Below are 22,743 nucleotides of genomic sequence, written 5' to 3' on the forward strand. Positions count from 1 at the left end.
GTGTTTCAATGGCACGTTGTGTTAGCTCATCCAAGTTTATCATTTTAAAAGGCTAATTGATCATTAGAGAACCCTTTTGCAATTATGTTAGCACAGCTGAAAACTGGTGCCCTGATTAAAGAAGCACTAAAACTGGCCTTCTTTAGACTAGTCGAGTATCTGGAGCGTCAGCATTTGTGGGTTCGATTACAGGCTCAAAATGGCCAGAAACAAATAACTTTCTTCTGAAACTCGTCAGTCTATTCTTGTTCTGAGAAATGAGGGCTATTCCATGCAAGAAATTGCCAAGAAACTGAAGATCTCGTACAACGCTGTGTACTACTCCCTTCACAGAACAGCGCCAACTGTCTCTAACCAAAATAGAAAGATGAGTGGGAGGCCCCGGTGCACAACTGAGCTAGAGGACAAATACATTAGAGTGTCTAGTTTGAGAAACAGACGCCTCACAAGTCCTCAACTGGCAGCTTCATTAAAGAGTACCCGCAAAACGCCAGTCTCAACGTCAACAGTGAAGAGGCGACTCCGAGATGCTGGCATTCTAGGCAGAGTTGCAAAGAAAAAGCCAGATCTCAGACTGGCCAATACATTTTTTTTTATTAAGATGGGCAAAAGAACACAGACACTGGACAGAGGAAGATTGGAAAAAGTGTTATGGACAGACATATCTAAGTTTGAGGTGTTCGGATCACAAAGAAGAACATTCATGAGACGCAGAAAAAATGAAAAGATGCTGGAGGAGTGCTTGATGCTATCTGTCAAGCATGGTGGAGGCAATGTGATAGTTTGGGGGTGCTTTGGTGGTGGTAAAGTGGGAGATTTGTACAGGGTAAAAGGGATCTTGAAGAAGGACGGCAATCACTCTATTTTGCAACGCCATGACATACCCTGTGGAAGGCGCTTAATTGGAGCCAATTTACTCTTACAACAGGACAATAATCCCAAGCACAGCTCCAAACTATGCAAGAACTATTTAGGGAAGACGCAGTCAGCTGGTATTCTGTCTATAATGGAGTGGCCAGCACAGTTACCGGATCTCAACCCTATTGAGCTGTTGTGGGAGCAGCTTCACCGTATGGTACGTAAGAAGTGCCCATCAAGCCAATCCAACTTGTGGGATGTGCTTCAGGAAGCATGGGGTGAAATCTCTTCAGATTACCTCAACAAATTGACAACTAGAATGCCAAAGGCTGTAATTGCTGCAAATGAAGGATTATTTGATGAAAGCAAAGTTTGAAGGACACAATTATTATGTCAATTAAAAAAAAAAAATGTATAACCTTATTCATTTTGCAACTCATTTCATGCATGTTTTCATGGAAAACAAGGACATTTCTAAGTGACCCCAAACTTTTGAACAGTAGTGTAGTTATTACCAAGCATGAGTTCCCCACATATCCTGTACATTGAATATGAATATATATATATATATATATATATATATTCACTGATCATGTACACTACCTTTGCAAATAAAGGTGCGATTCAGGTATGAATAGCTTTATTGAAAGAAGTTGAAAGAAGTTCATCATCCAAGTTATAAATACGTAATATTATTAAATATTATGAATATAAGTTCAATCTGTAATTCAATGCACATCTGGTGGGCATTATAAAAATAGAGGAAGAAAGATGAGGTGGGGAGAGGCGTGAGAAAAAGTGTAATAGACAGAAAAGGAACGAGATAAGAACGGAGGAGCAGGGAAGACAGCACAGTAATTCATTAATCATATGCTACCAAACTTCATATTCTCTCAGGTCATCACAATTACATAACAGTGTCTCTAACAGTGTCTCCTAACCATTCTTGGGCCCCCAGTTGGCCAGAGGGTTATCTTAGAGTCGGTGAGGTGGCGATGACGGGACTGGGGGTTGGCATCCTCTCTCACAGTAAAACATACCTGCAGAAGAGAGACAGATGGAGATAGCATGATTAAGCCTTGTGTTTTCTTTCAATTCTAACACTGTCAGTCATCACAATCATTGGGTGAAATGCAAAACTGACCTTGGATCATTAACTCTGGGACAACTACATCTCCATCTGTATTTCAATGTAAAGCATCTCTTTAATAATACTGCCTGTTGACACGACCAAGTGACCTCTCACCTCTGATCATGCTGTGCCCTCTATGTGTCAGGCAGTTCAGAAGCGGGAGTGGTTCACCGACACAGCTGATCTAACCTAGAGGATTTAGGGAGAAGGGGTCGAAATTGTTATTGAGAAAACAAGGTAGTTAAAGAGACAGTGTTCAACAGGAATCTGTGTGTGGCTGCAGAGTACTTTATACTGAAAAACATGCAGACACACGAGGACAAACGATATAGCGTAGTTACTTAAATATAAATAATGGTGTGTCTTACTATTCTCCATGGTTGGTCCTCTTGCCTATTCTTTGAAGGTGGAAGGAGCCAGTTATACACCTGAGCCTGCTTACTGCACAATACAATCCATCAATCAGATTGATACACAACTGTGTAGGTGTGGGTTGTAGGGTGTCTTACTGTTCACATTTTTTTCAATATGGGTGACTCTTAAAAGAGCCTGTTTTGTTTATGTACAGACATCACCCTTACCTGAACAGCACCGGTAAATAAGGTAAACATTTTTTATTTTTTTTATTTTACCTGAACGGCACCCTCACCTAAGAAGTATAAATCATAACTGCAGTTGACATACCTAAGTAAATGGAACAATACTCTTATTGCAAGGTGGGTGGCTCTTAAAAGAGCCTTTGGTTGTGCATAGTGTGGTATATGGTGTTGCCAGGGAAGTAGGAGGTAAAGGCCTTCCCACACGGATTGCCTCCAGTGCTGCATTGTTGGCCCCCATCCTTGCAACATCCTGCAAAGCAGCAGACCTCTCCTCTGGCACACGGCGGCAAGCTGCAGGTCCCCTCCTGGTCCTTGTGTCCATCCTCATGAAGTTATGCAGGACACAGGTAGCCTTCACACACACCTGAATTTCCCCACGAGGCAGTCCCAGGTGGCCTTGGCCACCCAATCGTGCAGTGCCCGACACGGTAACTGTAGGGAATCGTTTTGGAGGAATCTCCAGTTGCAAGGTATCTGTAGGAATATGGAAGATAATGTCATTATTAGACTTTTACATCACCAGGTCATTGTGGATTACTGAAAGTATAATATCTCTTATAACAAATCATGATAACATTGGATAAATGCATGTGTAGAATGTGACAACAGAAGGATCATATCAAGGATGGCATCAAAAATGAATACTTAAATACTGTTTGAAGCTTGATGATGAGTTGATCATTTGAATCAGCTGTGTAGTGCTAAGGCAAAAACAAAAATGTGCACCACTTTGAGTCCCCAGGACCAGGACTGAGAACCACCGCTCTTCATTGGGACCTCTTCATCTGCATACAACAGGCGTTCATAGCTCTCTGTAGCTGAGGTCAGAAAACATCACAAAAAACAGACTTCCTTATACTCCAATTAGACAGCACTGAATATTATGGTACTATTATCATCTCTGTCCTCACTTCTTTCTAGGGACTGGAACTACACAAAAGTACCTGCCCTATTCAGTTGGAGCTGCTATCCATAGCTAGCTTCCTACAAATGCATTTGAAGTTTGTTTTTTACAATGATAAATACATCACAATAGCTAGCTAATATGAAGTTAGGTATCTGGTGATATTTAATTAACTTAGCTAACTAGCTGTACAGTATGTAAAGTTGTCTAGATAGCTAGCTAGCTACGTTAGCAGCTCATCTGAGTTAGCCTCCACTGTAGCTAGTTAGCTAAGAATACGTCATTATTTTCACTTTTGAAAATGTATTTACTTACTTCAATAGGTTCTCCCAGCCATGTTGACGATTGGAAACAGGGCAGCAAAGTTTGTCACCAGAGCGGTTAAGAGCATATTACTATTTATCTGTGAATAAATAAATGAAATGTAGAATGGATTAAACTATTTACCCATTTAATAACCAGACCTTATACAAAATGCTGAATTCTTGATGGACTGTACTGAATTATTGATGCACAACCGAACTGCTGCTATATGCTGCCAGCACCGCCACATGGGTGCCACTCTGGGCGGCCGAAGATGCACGAGGGAATTTACAGCCTGCTAGTGTACACAGACCGTTAGGCGGCCGCATATGTCGGCAAATTGACAAGGGCGGCATTTTCTACGCTAAACTGACCAAGACATACCTCCAACAACATATAAAAGCTCACATAATTCTGCCCAAAAACAGTGACAATTTCTCTCAACAAGTGGCATATGGGCTTTTTAGGTGAGCGCTGATGCCGCCCTGTGCCCACTTTGTCAAAGGCAGGGGCGCAAAACATTTTTCTTGTCCATTTCCAGAGCTCCTCTCCAGGGTGCTGTTGCAGACGCACGGCTGCAGCGATCCACCAACATTCCGTCCAAAAAATTATCTAACATAAATCCTGTAGCAGATACAGGATATAGTAAAAATAGCATGTTGCCTTTACTGTAGCCTACAGGCTGGAGATAAAATGTATGACAATGTATTGAGACAGACACTTTTTACATCATGCAGGTTTCTCCGATCAAATAGCCTAACTAAATGAAGCCCAATCAAAAAAAAAAAATGCGCTGTCACGTTTACAACATATTCCATAAACAGATCACGTCAACGTAAAATGGACAATTTGGAATGGACTATAACAACTGTTGTCCAGGAGTTTCACCCCATTTTCATGATCAGCGATTTCAAGCTGATCATAGTGTAATGAAACAGGCAGGGAGCAGGTCTCGAACCCTCGACCTCCTAGCCCGAGGTCCGGCGCGCTATCGACTGTGCCGCAAAAGCATGCTCAAGCGGCAGAGTCGATTTCCGCGCTTATAAACCCAGGGTCGTTACAATAGCAACAACAAAAATACTTCTGCATTTCCTGCTGTGTAAACACAATGCAAATAGGCTCATGATAACTCCTAAAAAGTTGAGCAGCTGAAATTCAGGGCTTAAATAGCAAAACTGATTCGTCACAAAGCCAATGCAACCGCCTGTTTTAAAAACGATGGGCCTACCACATGGATGGGCATTCATAAATTTCCATTGCTGGTTGACATGGTAGGCTAAACCCCAGTAAGCATGAGCCGACGTCTTTTTATAGTCCTATCCAGACGGCTTTATTTGGTGTTTTACAAATGGTAGGCTTACCACAGTTGGGCATTCATAAAATACAATTTCTGGGGGCCTCCCGGGTGGCGCAGTGGTCTAGAGTCTCTGGGTTCGCGCCCAGGCTCTGTCGCAGCCGGCCGCGACCGGGAGGTCCGTGGGGCGACGCACAATTGGCATAGCGTCGTCCGGGTTAGGGAGGGTTTGGCCGGTAGGGATATCCTTGTCTCATCGCGCTCCAGCGACTCCTGTGGCGGGCCGGGCGCAGTGCGCGCTAACCAAGGGGGCCAGGTACACGGTGTTTCCTCCGACACATTGGTGCGGCTGGCTTCCGGGTTGGAGGCGCGCTGTGTTAAGAAGCAGTGCGGCTTGGTTGGGTTGTGCTTCGGAGGACGCATGGCTTTCGCCCTTCGTCTCTCCCGAGCCCGTACGGGAGTTGTAGCGATGAGACAAGATAGTAATTACTAGCGATTGGATACCACGAAAATTGGGGAGAAAATGGGATAAAAAATAAAAATACAATTTCAGGCAATATGATATACCTCAGGAAGCAGGACCGACGCTGACACCTTTTGGACGTCTTTTTTTGTTCAGTCCAGACCGGTATTGAATTCCACATCCACTGACATTGGATTTTGGTCTGGTACGAACCAAATCTGAACCTGTTTGCTTTGATTTCAACACCCACGGACATAGATTTTTGGTCCGGTCTGGTCCAAATCTGAACCTATCATAGACTTCTATGTTTGGTTCAGATTTGGTCAGGTCTAGACCAGCCAAACATAGTCAAATATAAATTACGTATTTTCAACTTTCATTCAAAACCAAAAATGAAACCTGATTTCGACGTCCGGAAAATACATAATTTCAACGTCTGGAAAATAAGTATTTTCAACTGTCATTCATTACCGAAAATGAATCTGATTTCAACGTCCGTAAAATATGTATTTTTCAACGTCTTTCATGCCTTTCATGCCGTCCTGGAAAATACGTACGGAAAATAGATATTTTTACCATTCAATCAGAACTTAAATTTAACCTAACATCAACGTCTGAAAAATAAGTATTTTAGACATCTTTTCAACATCCTTTTGCTTACTGGGACTATTCTAGTTTCACTGTGGGTGCCGCTTTTTGAGATTGCCTAAAGCAGCAGAAAGGCAAGGACCAGCCCTGTTACCCCTTCACTTATTCCACATTTTGTTGTGTTACAGCCTGAATTCAAAAATGGATTCAATAGATGTTTTTCTTTCACCCATCTACACAAAATACCCCATAATGACAAAGTGCAAACATGTTTTTAGAATTGTTTGCTAATTTATTGAAAATGTAATACAGAAATATCTCATTTACATACAGTGTAAGTATTCACACCCCTGAGTAAATACATGTTAGAATCACCTTTGGCAGCAATTACAGTTGTGAGTCTTTCTGGTTAAGTCTCCAATACACAGGTCTCAAACTCATTCCATGGAAGACTGAGTGTCTGTGGGTTTTCACTCCTCCCTTGTACTTGATTGATGAATTAAGGTCACTAATTATACTGAACATAAAATATAAATGCAACATGTAAAGTGTTGGTCCCATGTATCATTAGCTGAAATAAAAGAGCCCAGAAATGTTCCATACTCGCAAAAAGCTTATTTCTCGAAAATGTTGTGCACAAATTTGTTTACATCTCTGTTAGTGAGCCTTTCTCTTTTGCCAAGACAATCCATCTACCTGACAGGTGTGGCATATCAAGAAGTTGATTAAACAGCATTATCCTTACACAGGTGCACCTTGTGCTGAGGACAATAAAAGGCCACTCTAAAATGTACAGTTTTGTCACACAACACAATGCCACAGAAGTCTCAAGTTTTGAGGGAGCGTGCAATTGGCATGCTGACTGCAGGAATGCCCACCAGAGTTGTTATCAGAGAATTGAAATGTTAATTTCTCTATCATAAGCCGCCTCCAGCGTTTTTTAAAAAGAATTTGGCAGTACGTCCAACCGGCCTCACAACCGCAGACCATGTGTAACCACACCAGCACAGGACCTCAATATCTGGCTTCTTCACCTGCTGGATCGTCTGAGACCAGTCAACCAGTCAGCTGATGAAACTGTGGGTTTGCACAACCAAATAATTTCTGCACAAACTGTCAGAAAACGTCTTAGGGAAGCTCATCTGCGTGCTCGTCATCCTCACTAGGGTCTTGACCTGACTGCAGTTTGGAGTCGTAACAGTTTTCAGTAGGCAAATGTGAACCTTTGATGGCCACTGGCATGCTGAAGAAGTGTGCTCTTCACGGATGAATCATGGTTTCAACTGTACCTGGCATATGGCATTGTGTGGGCAAACAGTTTACTGATATCAACGTTGTGAACAGAGTGCCCCAAGATGGCGGTGGGGTTATAGTATGGGCAGGCATAAGCTACGGACAACTAACACAATTGTATTTTATCCATGGCAATTTCAATGCACAGAGATACCGTGACGAGATCCTGAGGCCCATTGTCGTGCCATTCATCCACCGCCATCGCCTCATGTTTCAGCATGATAATGCAAGGCCCCATGTCGCAAGAATCTTTACACAATTCCTGGAAGCTGAAAATGTCCCAGTTCTTCCATGGCCTGAATACTCACCAGACATGTCACCAATTGAGCATGTTTGGGATGCTCTGGATTGATGTGTACGACAGCGCGTTCCAGTTCCCGCAAATATCCAGCATCTTCGAAACAGCCATTGAAGAGGAGTGTGGACAACATTCCACAGGCCTCAATCAACAGCCTGAACAACTCTATGCAAAGGAACTGTGTCGCGCTACATGAGGCAAATGATGGTCAAACCATATACTGACTGGTTTTCTTCACCAGTCTCTCTTATCTCGTCCTCCTGGTTTTTGACCCTTGCCTGTCCTGACCCTGTACCCATCCGCCTGACCACTCTGCATGCCTGCCGTCCTGTACCTTTGCCCCCCCCCCCCCCCCGATTACCAACCTTTGCCTGAGCCTGCCTGCCGTCCTGTGCCGTTGCTGTAATAAACATTGTTACTTCGACACGGTCTGCATCTGGGTCTTACCTTGATACCTGATAATTATGTGACTTGTTAAGCACATTTTTACTCCTGAACTTATTTAGGCAAAGTGATTGAATACTTGACTCAAGACATTTCAGCTTTTAATTTTTAATTAAATACTAAACATTTCTAAAAACATAATTACACATTGACATTTTGGGGTATTGTGTGTAGGCCAGTGACAAAAAAATCTAAACTTAATACATTTTAAATTAAGGCTGTAACACAACAAAAAGTGGAAAAAGTCTAGGTGTGAGACAACTTTATGAAGGCACTCTATGTATAACTTGTGACGGGTTTTCATGTCTTTGCAATTAGTTTATTTTCGTTTGTGCTCGTTAGCATATTTAGCTAGCAGCTTCTATAAAAATCCGCTAGGACTTGTGTGAATTTTGTTAGCATTTTGGTAGACACCCAAAGTTTTTTTTTTAGCATTTTTAGTGCAAAAAAAACAGTAATACCAGTAATACCGTAAATTCCAGGATGAGAGAAAGACAGTATGACGATATGAAAATCTGGATACCGCCCAACCTTAGAGGCCACTGATTGAACAGAGATTACTGAGAGTGACCTTGTGTGTAACCCAATACCAGCCAAAACGCACACACACACGCACACAATGGCCCACTTCTCTGTGTGTCCTACTGAACAAAGCCTGGTCACCCTCACTGGAGCGCTACTATACAGCTAGCCTTCACTGGGTCATTAATTATTAATATGTCGGGTCTGCTCTGCCTCTGTCTGGTCTCCTTAAGTGTAGGACACACAGCACTTACACTAAACAACATATTCCAAAGTAAAGTTATGATAGGTAAGAGCACAGAGCATGGTGCAGAATTTCAACCTTAACATTCCTAGATACATATTGCTTGGTGTAAGGACTCCTGGCAAGAACAAATGTACTCTACACCTGCCCTAAGGCTTAATCAATGCAGCATGAGGACATTATGAGCCTTTTACACTAGGCCTACATGACACAATATTTAGATTCACTCACCTGGTTTACCAGCCGTATCCGCATTCAACAGCTACAGTTGAAGTCGGAAGTTTACGTACACTATTGTTGGAGTCATTAAAACTCGTTTTTCAACCACTCCACAAATTTCTTGTTAACAAACTATAGTTTTGGCAAGTCGGTTAGGACATCTACTTTGTGCATGACGCAAGCAACTTTTTCCAAAAATTGTTTACAGACAGATTATTTCACTTATAACTCACTGTATCACAATTCCAGTGGATCAGACGTTTACATACACCAAGTTGACTGTGCCTTTAAACAGCTTGGAAAATTCCTGAAAATTATGTCATGGCTTTAGAAGCTTCTGATAGGCTAATTGACATCATTTGAGTCAATTGGAGGTGTACCTGTGGATGTATTTCAAGGCCTACCTTCAAACTCAGTGCCTCTTTGCTTGACATCATGGGAAAATCAAAAGAAATCAGCCAAGACCTCAGGAAAAAATGTGTAGACCTCCACAAGTCTGGTTCATCCTTGGGAGCAATTTCAAAATGCCTGAAGGTACCACGTTCATCTGTATAAAGAATAGTAAGCAAGTATAAACACCATGGGATCACACAGCCGTCATACCGCTCAGGAAGGAGACGCGTTCTGTCTCCTAGAGATGAACGTACTTTGGTGCGAAAAGTGCAAATCAATCCCAGAACAACAGCAAAGGACCTTGTGAAGATGCTGGAGGAAACGGGTACAAATGTATCTATATCCATAGTAAAATGAGTCCTATATCAACATACAGTGGGGCAAAAAAGTATTTAGTCAGCCACCAATTGTGCAAGTTCTCCCACTTAAAAAGATGAGAGAGGCCTGTAATTTTCATCATAGGTACACTTCAACTATGACAGACAAAATGAGAAAAAAAATCCAGAAAATCACATTGTAGGATTTTTAATGAATTTATTTGCAAATTATGGTGGAAAATAAGTATTTGGTCAATAACAAAAGTTTATCTTAATACTTTGTTATATACCCTTTGTTGGCAATGACAGAGGTCAAACGTTTTCTGTAAGTCTTCACAAGGTTTTCACACACTGTTGCTGGTATTTTGGCCCATTCCTCCATGCAGATCTCCTCTAGAGCAGTGATGTTTTGGGGCTGTTGCTGGGCAACACGGACTTTCAACTCCCTCCAAAGATTTTCTATGGGGTTGAGATCTGGAGACTGGCTAGGCCACTCCAGGACCTTGAAATGCTTCTTACGAAGCCACTCCTTCGTTGCCCGGGCGGTGTGTTTGGGATCATTGTCATGCTGAAAGAACCAGCCACATTTCATCTTCAATGCCCTTGCTGATGGAAGGAGGTTTTCACTCAAAATCTCACGATACATGGCCCTATTCATTCTTTCCTTTACACGGATCAGTCGTCCTGGTCCCTTTGCAGAAAAACAGCCCCAAAGCATGATGTTTCCACCCCCATGCTTCACAGTAGGTATGGTGTTCTTTGGATGCAACTCAGCATTCTTTGTCCTCCAAACACGACGAGTTGAGTTTTTACCAAAAAGTTCTATTTTGGTTTCATCTGACCATATGACATTCTCCCAATCTTCTTCTGGATCATCCAAATGCTCTCTAGCAAACTTCAGATGGGCCTGGACATGTACTGGCTTAAGCAGGGGGACACGTCTGGCACTACAGGATTTGAGTCCCTGGCAGCGTAGTGTGTTACTGATGGTAGGCTTTGTTACTTTGGTCCCAGCTCTCTGCAGGTCATTCACTAGGTCCTCCCGTGTGGTTCTGGGATTTTTGCTCACCGTTCTTGTGATCATTTTGACCCCACGGGGTGAGATCTTGCATGGAGCCCCAGATCGAGGGAGATTATCAGTGGTCTTGTATGTCTTCCATTTCCTAATAATTGCTCCCACAGTTGATTTCTTCAAACCAAGCTGCTTACCTATTGCAGATTCAGTCTTCCCAGCCTGGTGCAGGTCTACAATTTTGTTTCTGGGGTCCTTTGACAGCTCTTTGGTCTTGGCCATAGTGGAGTTTGGAGTGTGACTGTTTGAGGTTGTGGACAGGTGTCTTTTATACTGATAACAAGTTCAAACAGGTGCCATTAATACAGGTAACGAGTGGAGGACAGAGGAGCCTCTTAAAGAAGAAGTTACAGGTCTGTGAGAGCCAGAAATCTTGCTTGTTTGTAGGTGACCAAATACTTATTTTCCACCATAATTTGCAAATAAATTCATTAAAAATCCTACAATGTGATTTTCTGGATTTTTTTTCTCATTTTGTCTGTCACAGTTGAAGTGTACCTATGATGAAAATTACAGGCCTCTCTCATCTTTTTAAGTGGGAGAACTTGCACAATTGGTGGCTGACTAAATACTTTTTTGCCCCACTGTAACCTGAAAGGCCGCTCAGCAAGGAAGAAGCCACTGCTCCAAAACCGCCATAAAAAAGCCAGACTACGGTTTGCAACTGCACATGGGGACAAAGATCGTACTTTTTGGAGAAATGTCCTCTGGTTTGATGAAACAAAAATAGAACTGTTTGGCCATAATAACCATCGTTATGTTTGGAGGAAAAAGGGGGAGGCTTGCAAGCCGAAGAACACCATCCCAACTGTGAAGCACGGGGGTGGCAGCATCATGTTGTGGGGGTGCTTTGCTGCAGGAGGGACTGGTGCACTTCACAAAATAGATGGCTTTATGAGGAAGGAAAATTATGTGGCTTAAGGACAACAAAGTCAAGGTATTGGAGTGGCCATCACAAAGCCCTGACCTCAATCCTATAGAACATTTGTGGGCAGAACTGAAAAAGTGTGTGCGAGCAAGGAGGCTTACAAACCTGACTCAGTTACACCAGCTCTGTCAGGAGGAATGGGCCAAAATTCACCCAACTTATTGTGGGAAGCTTGTGGAAGGCTACCTGAAATGTTTGACCCAAGTTAAACAATTTAAAGACAATGCTACCAAATACTAATTGAGTGTATTTAAACTTCTGACCCACTGGGAATGTGATGAAAGAAATAAAAGCTGAAATAAATCATTCTCTCTACTATTAATCTGACATTTCACATTCTTAAAATAAAGTGGTGATCATAACTGACCGGGAATTTTTACTAGGATTAAACAGAGTTTAAATGTATTTGGCTAAGGTGTATGTAAACTTCCGACTTCAACTGTACATCCGTTCATTGCCTTACTCGGAAATACGTCAACAAGTCAGCTAATTAAATAAGCAGAAACAGACTGGCGCTCAGGCAGGCTACAGAGGCGAGGCTACATACCAATATTCACAGGGTGGTAAAGAACGCTAGTCATGGGACCATGCCCTGAAGTGGGCCGTCTTGGCTTCTGTACTCAAGACACTGTTATTGTCCCACTATTATTATTATTATTATTATTATACTATAATAGCGTGTTAGTACAGTATTGGCAGTAGTGCCTGTCCACTCTATGTTTACACATCTTCATTGACTTCTGAAGTTGAGCTCAAGACATATTTGCCTTTGTATTTATTAAGGCTCACCATTAGCTGCTGCCTTTGCAACAGCTACTCTTCCTGGGGTCCAGCAACAATAAGGCAGTTATATACAATTAAAAATATTACATGACATTACATTTTCATAACACTTTACACAACACAAGTGTGTTACCTCAGGCCACTACTCTATTCTCACATATCTACAATACAAAATGTGTACGTGTGAGTAGAGTGCATGTCTTATGTGTATGTGGGTCTGTACCTGTGTGTGTGTCTCTTCACAGTCCCCGCTGTTCCATAAGGTGTATTTTTGTCTGATTCTACTGCTTGCATCAGTTACCTAATGTGGAATAGACTTCCATGTAACCATGTCTCTATGTAGTACCGCGCACCTCCCATAGTCTGTTCTTGACTTGGGGATTGTGAAGAGACCTTCGGTGGCATGTCAACACTTCTTACAAAAACAAGTAGTGATGAAGTCAATCGCTCCTCCACGTTGAGCCAGATTTACATGCATATTATTAATGTTAGATCTCTGTGTACATTTAAGGGCCAGCCGTGCTGCACTGTTCTGAGCCAATTGTGTGGTCAGGTGTCCCTCTGTGGCACCCGACCACACGACTGAAGTCCAGGTGCGACAAAACAAGAACCTGTAGGACCTGCGTTGTTGATAGGGTTGTTAAAAAGGCAGAGTAGCGCATTTTCTCTCCATCTTAGCTACTGTTGTATCAACATGTTTTCACCATGACAGTTTACAATCAAGTGTTAATCCAAGCAGTTTAGTCACCTCAATTTACTCATGATTTATTACAAGATTTAGTTGAGGTTCTGGGTTTAGTGAATGATTTGTCCCAAATATAATGCATTTAGTTTTTTAAATATTTAGGACGAACTTATTCCGAGACACTCATTCTGAAACTAATTGCAGCTCTATTTTAAGTGTTGCAGTGATTTCACTCACTGTAGTAGCTGACGTTTATAGTTTTGAGTCATCCTCATACATAGACACACTGTTTTTACTCAAGGCTAGTGGCATGTCATTAGTAAAGATTGAAAAAATTAAGGGGCCTTGACAGCTGCCCTGGGGAATTCCTGATTATACCTGGATTATGGTGGAGAGGCTTCCATTAAAGAAAACCATCTGTGTTCTGTTATACAGGTAACTCTTTATCCACAATATAGCAGGGGGTGTAAAGCCATAACACATATGATTATCCATCAGCAGACTATGATCGATCATTTCAAAAGCCGCACTGAAGTCAAACAAAACAGCTCCCACAATCTTTTATCATCAATTTCTATCAACCAATCAGTCATTTGTGTAAGTGCCGTGCTTGTTAAATGTCCTTCCATAAGCGTGCTGAAAGTCTGTTGTCAATTTGTTTACAGTAAAATAGCATTGTATCTGGTCAAACACCATTTTTTCCAAAAGTTCACTAAGGGTTGGTAACAAGCTGATTGGTCGGCTATTTGAGCCAGTAAAGGGGGCTTTACTATTCTTGGGTAGCGGAATTACTTTTGCTTCCCTCCAAGCCTGGGGGAACACACTTTCTAGTAGGCTTAGATTGAAGATATGGCAAATAGGAGTGGCAATATCGTCTGCTATTCTCCTCAGTAATTTTCCATCCAAGTTGGCAGACCACGGTGGCAGACCATTGTTAATAGACAACAATAATTTGTTCACCTCTTCCACTCTCACTTTATGGAAACCAAAATTACAATGCTTGTCTTTCATAATTTGATCAGTTATACTTGGCTGTGTAGTGTCAGCGCTTGTTGCTGGCATGTCATGCCTAAATTTGCTAATCTTGCCAATGAAAAAAATCCTTAAAGTAGATGAGCCTAATAGGAGACAATTTGCCCTGTACTCAGCAACTCATAGTACTGCATTCACAGGGGCGCACACACACACACACACACACACACACACACACACACACACACACACACACACACACACACACACACACACACACACACACACACACACACACACACACACACACACACACACACACACACACACACACACACACGAGGAGCTCTGTGCTTGTATACAACTCCAGAGACGAGGAGGATAAGGAGAGGATTGTGCAGCAGAGAGTAAAAATGTCAAGAACTCTCTTGGCACTCTTAAGCACAACTTAAAGCTCTGGTAATGAAAAAGAACAACTCTACTTTAGAATATTATTATGTCCCATCAGACTCAATCAGACAAAAGGCTCTCTCTATTTGGCTTTCCTTGGGCGCTGCTTACATCCATGGTTTGACAAATGTACTTTAGTACTGGCAATCCGTTTGTAAATCTTCTCTTACACCAATGCACGTACAAACATAAGTTCAAACTCACTTAAAAGTGTCAAAGAGTTAAGCACGAAGTTCTTCCTCAGCATGAGCGAGTTTCTGCCACACACACAAATAAATGTATTAAGTAGGTTCCGATTAAGTAGCATTTCAAAAGACCTCCAGATACTGCAAGCTTCCCTAATTACTATTCACAGTTGCTGCAGCCAACAGCGACTAGCCATATTAAACACCATATCAGTTATGATGGAGCTGTTTCTCTTTTGATCAGCTACAAGAAGGCCAAGCTAGAGGAGCCTGCAGAAGCCAGCGTAACTATGGTTACAAGACATGAATCAGCAGCACAAGCATCAGGCCAGCAGGCAGCAACAGGAAACAAGCAGGATGTGGCAGGTGTAGACACGAGACACCTGCTATTACAGAGCAGCGTACACTGGGCCAGGGAAGCAGGGGGGGTGTGTGAAAGGAACAGGTGATTGGTACAGGACTGAAAGACAGGGAGCATCAGTTGGCACAGGAACAATGTGAAGGATGCCTTTATGTCTACATCATAGTGATGAGTGGAATATCAGCCACACCTACAAAGCACGGGTTCAATCACAAAGCTGCATATTACAATACACAACTAAAAAAGCAGTAAATAGTCAAATCCACACCCACAAAGCACAACGTGTGCAGTTCAAGTGTCCAATCACAAAGCCGCATGGTACAAGCCACACCTAGAAGAGCAGCAAAGGTCAAAAGCAGCACAACCACAAAACCTGCAAGGAGTAAAGCCACGAGTCACGACCACAAACTAAACAGGAACTGAAGCACCATGAATGGAGAAGTGAATGAGGTACATGGATGGCGATTGCAGGGAAAATAAGAAAACAAAACAAGGTTACAGGAATGGACATAGTCTGGTCCCAGATCTGTTTCTTTGTGCTGTATTTGCCAGCTCCTATGGCTGTTGTCATACAAAAACATGCTGGTTGATCTGGGACCGGGCTAGTATGAATGAGGCTGCAAGCACAAAACAAACACAAAAACAAGATGGTGGCAGCCAGCCGGGAGGGTAACCCGACCAATCACGGTTATGGATGGAGGTGACAGGTATGAATGGTAGCGGAACTGAAGTCAAGAGGTGGCAGGCAGGTGACATCTGATTGAGGGTGTGGTTTGGGATGGGGTGTCATGGATAGATGGAGGGATGATGGGTACGTGTCGGGGGCAGAAAGCAGCAGGGAGCATCAACAGCAGGGCTCACAAAAGCAGGGGTAACACTGCAAATCACAGGGTAGCAAGGGGGCAAAGTGGCTGAGGCAGCATTGAGTGGGTGGATCAGCAATGCAGCAAATTTGGCAAGGAGGCCAGGATAGGAAGCTCACAATAACACCGCTCACAACATCCATTCATGGATAGACCCACAGCTTCCGGCCTGGAACAGACCCTCTTCATCTGACCAAAATAGCCCAGCCAGAGCCTCTCTCCCCTGGGGTCAACAGGCCAGCACTACGGGGGGTGATAGTGGGTGTCTGATGGCGTAGTCGGCAGCAATTAGCAGTGGGCCTACCTGGGGAGGTGGCGTCTCCGTCCAGAAGGTTGTCGTCCTCGGAGGTGTGGAAGTCCATGACGACTCCGGCGCCATCCAGTAGCTCCTCGTCGCTGCTGGCACTGGCAATGCTGTTGTAGCTGTTCCTGTAGTAGCCCTTCCTGTTGAAGAGCTGCTCCGACTCCATTTAGCTACGTGCTACGCAGGCAGTGCCCTGCGTGGGAACACAAACACACTCTCAGATCACAGGGCTGGGCACTGGAGATGCTGTTGTAGCTGTTTCTGTGGTAGCCCCTGTTGAACTTTAGCTGCTGGAAAACACACACAGCCACATACACTCAGGCAGACAGGAAAGTCCACAGCCCAGCCTGGCTGTAACCAGAAGGCGGAATTAATTGTGGGTAAGGTTTCCGTTTCAGATTCCCGAACCTCGTTACCAGCCTTGCGGCAGGGTCGTTTCTGGTTGGTGATGGAGGATGGAAAGAAGGGCGGAAGAAGGGATAGGGAAGGAAGGAGGAGGGTCATTAGGACACATGATGAGTGTGAGATGTCAGACCCAGACACTTCACTAAAGAGGAAGACGGAGGTGACAGAGAAGTAGCAGTAAACTCATCAGCTGTGTCCCTTCTGTCAGCATGGAGGACTGTGATGATGGAGGACCCCGGTGGTGAACATCCTCAGGCCCATGCTGTGAAAAATGTGAATCAATACCTCTGTCTGTCTGGTTGTCTGAGTGTGTGCTAGATTGGAATCATAAGCCTGTACCCTGCACAACACCTCTGTCTGAATTTGGAATTGGACTGTTTGGTGCCCACTCAGGAGGAGATTTTGATTCCTATTGGAAATCGTTTTGTTTACCTCTCCAGTCCATCAGGAATATGGGACATTTTTACTACATCCGTTTTAGGAAATTACACAAATACAAACCATTTATGTGTGGGAAGAACCAGCCAGTAGTGTTTATGTCTATTTTTAGTTTGGGGATTAGGATGAACAGAGTGATGCTGATTTAGAACAAAATAGTAGAGCACACTAACCTCACTATTTCCCCCCTGGTGGAAGCAGGGGCAAACAAAACCTAGTCCAGAACCATAGAGGAAGGGGGATACACCAAAACCTTTGCTAGATCATAAAAGATGGGCTAGCTCAGGGCTTTCTCTGGATCAAAAAGGGGCTTAGGTGGTGGGCGTGGCAGGGGGGGCACGGCTGAAATTTAGAGGCCCCCAATTTGGTGGTGTAGACACATTTTTTGCATTTTTAAGCCAATTTCCTGCAATTCTACACATTTTTCCATGGACCAGAGATATTTTCTTGCAGTTTTAAAGTAAAATTCCTGTAATTCTACACATTTTGCCATGCAGCTGAGTAAACATGTAGCCGTTTTAAAGCCAATCTCTTGCAATTCTATGCATTTTGCCATTGCTAATGCTGTGTTCTTTTGCTCAAACATAATAACAAAATCTATACTGCTAAATTCACTGCATTTGGAATTTTCAATTCACCTTGACAGCTTTATTTTGGTGATTGTTAATTCTCAAAGATTATATTATTTGAAAATATATAGGTCCATTATCTTTTCTACATAGTTTATATTTGGTTTTAATAGTTTAAAGTTAACACTGAAAGTGTATCTTCATCCAGAAAATGTATTTTCGGAAGTTTATATACACCTTAGCCAAATACATTTAAACTCAGTTTTTCACAATTCCTGACATTTAATCCTCGTAAAAATGACCTGTTTTATGTCAGTTATGAACACCACTTTATTTCAAGAATGTGAAATGTCAGAATAATAGTAGAGAGAATTATTTATTTCAGCTTTTATTTATTTCATCACATTCCCAGTGGGTCAGAAGTTTACATACACTGAATTAGTATTTGGTAGCATTGCCATTAAATTGTTTAACTTGGGTCAAACGTTTCAGGTAGCCTTCCACAAGATTCCCACAATAAGTTGGGTGAATTTTGGCCCATTCCTCCTGACAGAGCTGGTGTAACTGAGTCAGGTTTGTAAGCCTCCTTGCTCGCACACGCTTTTTCAGTTCTGCCCACAAATGTTCTATAGGATTGAGGTCAGGGCTTTGTGATGGCCACTCCAATACCTTGACATCGTTGTCCTTAAGCCATTTTGCCACAACTTTGGAAGTATGCTTGGGGTCATTGTCCATTTGGAAGACCCATTTGCGACCAAGCTTTAACTTCCTGACTGATGTCTTGAGACGTTGCTTCAATATATCCACATAATTTTCCTTTTTCATGAAGCCATCTATTTTGTGAAGTGCACCAGTTCCTCCTGCAGCAAAGCACCCCCACAACATGATGCTGCCACCCCCGTGCTTCACGGTTGGGATGGTGTTCTTCGGCTTGCAAGCCTCCCCCTTTTTCCTCCAAACATAATGATGGTCATTATGGCCAAACAGTTCTATTTTTGTTACCTCAGACCAGAGGACATTTCTCCAAAAAGTACGATCTTTGTCCCCATGTGCAGTTGCAAACCAGAGTCTGGCTTTTTTATGGCGGGTTTTGGAGCAGTGACTTCTTCCTTGCTGAGCGGCCTTTCAGGTTATGTCGATATAGGACTCATTTTACTGTGGATATGGATACATTTGTACCTGCTTCCTCTAGCATCTTCACAAGGTCCTTTGCTGTTGTTCTGGGATTGATTTGCACTTTTCGCAGCAAAGTACGTTCATCTCTAGGAGACAGAACGCGTCTCCTTCCTGAGCGGTATAATGGCTGCGTGGTCCCATGGTGTTTATACTTGCTTACTATTGTTTGTACAGATGAACGTAGTACCTTCAGGCGTTTGGAAATTGCTCCCAAGGATGAACCAGACTTGTGGAGGTCTACAATTTGTTTTCTGAGGTCTTGGCTGATTTCTTTTGATTTTCCCATGATGTCAAGCAAAGAGGCACTGAGTTTGAAGGTAGGCCTTGAAATACATCCACAGGTACACCTCCAATAGGCTAATTGACATCATTTGAGTCAATCAGAAGCTTCTAAAGCCATGACATCATTTTCCAAGCTGTTTAAAGGCACAGTCAACTTGGTGTATGTAAACGTCTGATCCACTGGAACTGTGATACAGTGAGTTATAAGTTAAATAATCTGTCTGTAAACAATTGTTGGGAAAATTGCTTGTATCATGCACGAAGTAGATGTCCTAACTGACTTGCCAAAATTATAGTTAGTTAACAAGAAATTTGTGGAGTGGTTGAAAAATGAGTTTTAATGACTCCAACCTAAGTGTATGTAAACTTCCGACTTCAACTGTAGGCAAATGCTTAGGTGGCCCATCTGAGGATTTCAATGGCAGAAAACTCCCTGCTAGCTACTAGCTAGCCAATGTGACTGAATAAGCGGGTTAATGATTCTTCTAACAATGGTTTCTGGTCTTACCTAGCAACAGGTGATCTTTTTCTACGTGATAAAAAAAAAAAGCTAGGCCTATGAGATTAAATGGAAGCAGGGTGAGCTAATGATATGTCAGAATCACGTAGAGTAACTTAATATTACCGTGTATCATCATCATCATTACTATCCAGACACAGAATGATGAGAACTAAATGAATCCTAAAGTGAACAGTACTAAATCAAATGGCAGGCAGCAAATGATTTCATCTATATATGAGTCACCAACTTACAGCCAGAGAGCCTGAACCCATTATACAGGGATATTGTTTGATATACTCCTTTACTTTAGAGTAACTGACTGTAAGCCGTATCCTCTATTGAATTTACTGCTCTGATAACTTTTTCGACTGTCTGGCAGTGGTGTCACTGACTCTTATGGGGAGATTATGAATTCTCCCAGAGTCCATGGATAGTGTAGTATAAGTATCCTCTCTCGACAGAGAAATGGAAGTCCCACAAGTCATGAGCTCATAATGACAGGAAGAAATAGAGTCAAAACCCTTCTAGGCTTCCTCCCGTTTCATTTACACTCATCAACGTTCAACAATGAAAGCAAAAGGACATGATAGTCTCACTGATGTCACTTCAGCTTATGTTCCATTCAAGTATAGGAATCTTGCAGGGCTCCCGAGTGGCACAGCCGTCTAAGGCACTGCATCTCAGTGCTAGAGGCGTCACTACAGACCCTGGTTCAATTCCAGGCTGTATCACAACCGGCCGTGATTGGGAGCCCCATAGGGCGGCGCACAATTGACCCAACGTCGTCCGGTTTAGGGTTTTGCCGGGGTAGGCCGTCATTGTAAATAAGAATTTGTTCTTAACTAAATTCCCTAGTTAAATAAAGGTTAAATACAAAAATATAAACTCTTTGACGACTACAATGTGAGACAGACATGCATATTTTTCTCATACCCCCCCAATCCTAAACAGCACATCCCTAGGTGTCTATGGAGGAGAAAACGCACCAGAGACTAGAGAGCCTACATTTCACAAGCCTGGTCTCATAGCTTTACGTACAGTAACTAACTCTTCATGCCATAGACCAACAGACTGGACTGGACCACTAGCCTAACAACTTCCCCTCTCACCTTGAATAAAGAAATCCCTTTGAGCTGTATTCAATTAAAGCAGGAAATTCTATTCTGTTTGTTTTTAGGAGGAATGCCAACAAGTCCAAGAGTGCTCTTGTTCTTGGTTAACAAGTGTGAGCCTTTTTCAACCTCCATCTTGGCAACAGTTACTGTGGTCATGAGCTTGCTAGGCCCAGTGCCCACCAAGCTGTGAACACGCTCAGCAGGAGTTTCAACTCTCAAGAAGACAAAAACTTAAGATGACCTAGGTCATTCCGAGTGAAAATTTAACAAAAATCGCAATGAATGTTGTATTCCCTGAATTGTGGTACAAAGAAATGGTAGGCTATTTGACGGAAAGATCTTTGACATTTACAGAATAACACTGCAGGAGTTTGAACTGTCTGTTCCCACCCAGTCTGGAGAAGTGTCTACTCTGCTCCTCTGTTCTCTCACTTCTTCTCCACAAGGTTGAGGTGAAGCCGTGAACGTTTTGATAAAACTACACGACCATCAGGCTTCAGCACAGACGAGGAGAAAGTGGGTTCATTTAGTCTCAGAACCAGCCTGACGTGACTGACCGAAAGAGTGTGAAATTATCAAACTTAAATAAGCTAAGCATTGTCATAGACTCACATGCAACAGATATCCGATACATGAAGTTACTGCAAAGCAAGGCTACGGTTTCGATGAGGAACGATACAAATAGGCTGAATTTGAGAGGAATATTACTTTATAAAACAGCTCCTATGAAGGATACATGATCCCTATCAATTTTCACCCTGACATTTGAGAATATGGATGAGAATAGATGTGTTTGAATGATAGGAAAGCGTTATCTGAGGTGCCAAAACGAGCCAGGCCTGGCAGTGACAGTTACACAACTCATTAGAGCCGGGACAATATCAGTATCGCAATATTTTTTCCATTACAAAAATGAAATCACGAAGCAGGTCAAACTCTGTGGTCCTTTAAAACCTGCTTTATGTAAAAACATTGTGTGCTTTCGCTTGGGAAATAAACAAATGTGACTCTGATGACAACATAATGATTTTTGTTTCCAACATTAGGGCTGTTTTCCTAAAGAAGTTAAATCGGCTTTGTGTTTTGTTTCCTTGCCACGGTACTTACGAGTATCACAATACTGGTATCGTCCTGGCCCCACAACTTATAAAGCAGACGATAGAGTGGGCCTCTTCTTTCAGTAGTCAAGGACCTAGATGTTGCCAGGGGAAACTGTCGCTGGGATATGACTCAGCGTTTTGCCCGCCGCAGTGATATGATCACACCTCCTGTAAGGCAGCCTCACCACTGCCAACACTACAGGTTGTCACACCTCCAAAAACAACTCTTTTTTTTCAATTACAGTTGCTTTCTACATTACCTCCGCCACTTATACACCTCAACCACATCGATCCCCAATCCTACCTACTGTCATAATCAATTTGCTAGGGTGTAGTAATGCAATAACGTTGAACTGAAAGTTGTGAAAAACCTCAAACAAAAACTGTTTTGAAGCTCTCTAAGCTTGCATTAATGCTGCACATTTTAGGAGTCAGACCATGGTGAAGCACCGTCCTCAGACCGTTGTGTCTATCCTTAAGCAGAAAGACCTATAGGCCCAAAAGGAGACCTGCTAGCACATCGGAAGAAACAGGAAGAGCTTACTTTGAGAGCTGACCAAGCAAAAACAAAATGTCAGCCAAGTCTTGAGAAATATACCAGACCATTGCCATTTATAAGAAAAATGGCAGGAACTTGTGTTGTGACATTGTAGAAGTAAGAGGGTGAAAAAATTATGATTCT

The 22,743-nt window shown here is 42.6% G+C and overlaps 1 protein-coding gene across 4 annotated transcripts in view; it reads right to left on the reverse strand.

The window, feature by feature from the left end:
- Positions 1-22,743, reverse strand: part of clcn3 (chloride channel 3) — a 64,929-nt gene that overhangs the window by 38,157 nt on the left and 4,029 nt on the right. For 3 of the 4 annotated variants that reach the window (XM_038996121.1, XM_038996123.1, XM_038996125.1), the window contains exon 2: positions 16,475-16,667. The exons of the other annotated variant lie outside the window; for it this stretch is intronic. In XM_038996121.1, the coding sequence (XP_038852049.1) occupies positions 16,475-16,640 (166 nt within the window). In that variant the 5' untranslated portion in view covers positions 16,641-16,667. The remainder of the gene's footprint in view (positions 1-16,474; positions 16,668-22,743) is intronic. 4 annotated transcript variants of the gene reach the window in all.

This window comes from Salvelinus namaycush, chromosome 6 (assembly GCF_016432855.1).
Source record: "Salvelinus namaycush isolate Seneca chromosome 6, SaNama_1.0, whole genome shotgun sequence".
Lineage (NCBI taxonomy): Eukaryota > Metazoa > Chordata > Actinopteri > Salmoniformes > Salmonidae > Salvelinus > Salvelinus namaycush.